The sequence below is a fragment of the Colobus angolensis genome, unplaced genomic scaffold (genome assembly GCF_000951035.1).
Source record: "Colobus angolensis palliatus isolate OR3802 unplaced genomic scaffold, Cang.pa_1.0 Scaffold21, whole genome shotgun sequence".
Classification (NCBI taxonomy): Eukaryota; Metazoa; Chordata; class Mammalia; order Primates; family Cercopithecidae; genus Colobus; species Colobus angolensis.
The window spans coordinates 7406835-7410848 of NW_012115266.1; the positions used below are offsets into that span (position 1 = coordinate 7406835).

General features: G+C 45.5%; 1 protein-coding gene across 1 annotated transcript in view; it reads left to right on the forward strand.

The window, feature by feature from the left end:
* Positions 1–4014, forward strand: part of EEF1G (eukaryotic translation elongation factor 1 gamma) — an 18230-nt gene that overhangs the window by 12017 nt on the left and 2199 nt on the right. The window contains exon 5 of the mRNA XM_011942694.1: positions 461–588. Coding sequence (XP_011798084.1) covers positions 461–588 — 128 coding nt within the window. The remainder of the gene's footprint in view (positions 1–460; positions 589–4014) is intronic.

Here is a 4014-nt window from a genome sequence, read left to right on the forward strand (position 1 = left end):
GGAGGCTGAGGCAGGAGAATGGCGTGAACCCGGGAGGCGGAGCTCGCAGTGAGCTGGGATCTGGCCACTGCACTCCAGCCTGGGCGGCAGAGCGAGACTCTGTCTCAAAAAAAAAAAAAAAATACTATGTGCAATTTGTTTCATACACACTCATACCCTGACTAATTTGTATTAGTGGGTAGAGTTGCGATATAAAGTATTTGTTGCTAAGGGTGTGTTCTTGCTGGAGGACATACAGTGAACTGATGGGCAGTCTGGAGCCTAGGTTCCTTACTTGTCCCATTCGTCAGTTTCCTCTGTTACTCTGCTTGCCCTGCATGGTTTTGGAGGGGTATGGAAAGAGGCAGAACAGTCATTCACTTTCCTCCCTTCCTCTGCACCAGCTAAAAAGTTTGCAGAGACCCAGCCTAAAAAAGATACACCACGGAAAGAGAAGGGTTCACGGGAAGAGAAGCAGAAGCCCCAGGCTGAGCGGAAGGAGGAGAAAAAGGCAGCTGCCCCTGCTCCTGAGGAGGAGATGGATGAATGTGAGCAGGCGCTGGCTGCTGAGCCCAAGGCCAAGGACCCCTTCGCTCACTTGCCCAAGAGGTAAGGATATTGGCGGGTGGAGGGTGTGGGACCAGAGAAGGCCTGTTCTCACCTTTATGTGTCCCCCTTCACAAGCAGCTAGAGCTAGAATTTTAGGTTCATATGAAGTTAAAGGTATATTTTAGTTGGAAATAAAGCAGCTTTCTAGGCTGATCATCAGGAATTGGGCAAATTTTGATTGTGGAGAGCAAGTTCCAAATACAGCCAGTACTGGGGAAGATTGAACTCCTATTCCAACAAAGACAGGAACAGATTTTCATATAGTGGTAAACTGGCTTTGAGCAAGCTCATTTGACCATTTGAGAGCTCTGAGAACAAATACAGGGAGAGGGGTGGGGAAGAAGAAAGTGCAGAGAGCCTTGGGTGGCGCTGCACGGCTGGCTGTGCCGAGGTTGTGGATGCCAGAGCGGGGTCCTTTGAATTGTTTTGTTTTCTGTTTTGCTGAATCAGACTGCACAAAAATTGCTCACTAAGAAAAAGGATGAAGATCATAGCTAAGTAGTGTCTGTCTAGTTCATTGTTCCACAACTGGGGGGAGTTAAGTCCCCAAGTAGAAGAAAGTAGGTGTCCTCTGTATCCTTTTTTCAGTTAAAGGCAAGGGTTCTTGGAAAAAATAATATAATAAAAGCGAGATTTTTGGCGTGAAACAAGTAGGACACTGAGTGCTTGCCCAGTTCTCTGGGATGGAGTCTGTCTTCCATCACTGCTCCAAGTCATTTTATTGAGAGTTCAAGCAGTATGAGAAATCTATATTCTGTGGTCACTTTGCTTTGGAACTCCTCTTTCTCTGCATTTTTTGCTCCCACTCACTCCAAAGCCATTCATCTTTTCACTAGTTGGTCTGTTAGGGTTTACATTTGACCTTCTCCCATTTTATAATGACTTTGATGCAGGGTGAACCAGCCTAAAGGAGCATCCACTGGTAGGGACACAACAGCTGTGCATAGAGTTGTGAATTACAAGCATTGCACTAATGGACAGGAGCAACTTGGGGTGTAGCTGAAAGTTCTTACTCACAGGTACTTTGTACAAGACCAGGAAGACTCCATCCAGATGCAAGCACTCTTTAAAGATGTATTTTTTGAACTAGTGATTTACCTTGAATTTAGCACAGGTGCAGGTCAAGAGTGAGCAGGATTTTTGGTGTGTCTAAATAGGTCATGATAACTAACCCAAATTACATACTGTGTTGTAACTCAGACGTTGTTAATTATTAGCTAGAGATTTTCACATATAGTAGGTCAGTACTCTGGGCAGGAAATAAATGAGGCAGTAATAAACTTAAAATCTTTAATAAACTTTACATTTTCTTAACATGCTTTTGGGAATGTTTATTAATGTATATTTGTTGGGTTACCATGATGTCATATAGGGCTACCAGAAATGCTTTCCCCAAGGTTTTTTTGTTGTTGTTGTTGTTTGTTTGTTTGTTTTTTTGAACAGGGTTTTACTTAGTCCAGTCTGGAGTGCAGTAGCATGATCACGGCTCACTGCAGTCTTGACCTCCTGGATTCAAGCGATCCTCCCACCTCAGCCTCTGTAGTAGCTGGGACAAAGGCACACACCACCACACCCAGCTAATTTTTTATTATTTGTAGAGACTAGGTCTCACTATGTTGCCCAGGCTGGTCACAAACTCCTGGGCTCAAGCGATCCATGGCCTCTCAAAGTGCTGGAATTACAGGTGCAAGCCACTGTACCTAGCTTTTTTTTTTTTTTTTTTTTTTTGGGACGGAGTCTCACTCTGTCACCCAGGCTGGAGTGAAGTGGTGCAATCTCAGCTCACTGCAACCTTCGCCTCCCCAGTTCAAGCGATTCTCCTGCCTCAGCCTCCCAAGTAGCTGGGACTACAAGCGTGTGCCACCACGCCCGGCTAATTTTTTGTATTTTTAGTAGAGACGGAGTTTCACCATGCTGGGCAGGCTGGTCTCGAACTCCTGACTTCGTGATCCGCCCACCTCCACCTCCCAAAGTGCTGGGATTACAGATATGAGCCACTGCTCCCAGCCTTTGTTTTGTTTTGTTTTGTTTTCTGAGACAGAGTCTCACTCTGTTGCCCAGGCTGAAGTGCAGTGGTGTGATCTCTGCTCACTGCAGTCTCCGCCTCCCGGGTTGAAGCAATTCTCCTGCCTGAGCCTCCCGAGTAGCTGGGATTACAGGTGTGCGCCACCATGCCCGGCTAATTTTAGAGACAGGGTTTCACCATGTTGGTCAGGCTGGTCTCGAACTGATCTCAGGCAATCCGCCTGCCTTGGCCTCCCAAAGTGCTGGGATTACAGGCGTGAGCCACCGCCTCCAGCTCCCCCAGCATTTTTAGTGTCATAAAAGTGATGTCCTAAAAGACCAAGCTATCAATGTCCAGGTTTTAATTCTCATTCTTTTAAGACCCAGCTAGGTCAAGCGCGGTGGCTCACATTGCTTGGCAGGCTGAGGTGAGAGGGTCACTTGGGCCCAGGAGGTTGAGGTTACAGTGAGCCATGATCGTGCCCCTGCACTTGGGTGACTGAGCAAGACCCTGTCTCAAAACAAATAACAAAGCTTGAACAGTTCAGGAAGGTGTGAAACAATTCCTAGCCCCACTTTTGGTGTGGTTGAGGTTTTAAGACTCACAGATGAGGTCTCTTATGCATTTGGAAAGGAACGTGGGACCTAGGGTTAAAGGACAGATCCTCTGCTTTGCTACAGTGTAAACTTGGACCAGTCATTCTACTTGGTCTCATCTGTAAAGAGAGGGGAGGGTCAGGGTAACAGTTCATAACTCATGGGTTATAAGGATTGAGTGAAATTGATACTCGTGGCAATATTTATGCTATGAACAGTAGAACCAACTAAACATTCAGTTTAATATTCAGTGTTTAGTAGATTTATGGCACAATCCTGCATTAGAAGATTATTTGGCCATTAAAATGTTTGCAAAGAATTCTGTTTTTGAGGTAGGGTCTTGCTGTGTTGCTTAGTCTGGTCTCCAGCTCCTGATCTCAGGTGGTCCTTCTACCTCAGCCTTCTGAGTAGCTGGGACTGCTAGTGCAAAAAATTGTTTTGTTTTTTTGACAGGGTCTTGCTCTGTCTCCCAGGCTGGAGTGCAGTGGTGTGATCTTGGCTCACTGCAACGTCTGCCTCCTGGACTCAAGCAATTCTCTTGCCTCAGCCTTCTGAGTAGCTGGGATAACAGGCGTGAGCCACGGTGCCCAGCTCCTAGCTAATTTTAAAATTTTTTGTAGAGACAGGATGGAAGAATTCTTAACACTATGGATAGCATGTCACAGTAACAACAAAGTATAAGCACAAAAGTGCATATGTCATGGCTACATCTTTGGAAAATCAAAGGCTATAGGAAAATACATAAAAAGATTATCCTGTTCATTGGCATTATATATGCATATACACACACACACACACACACACACACATATATACATATAGAGA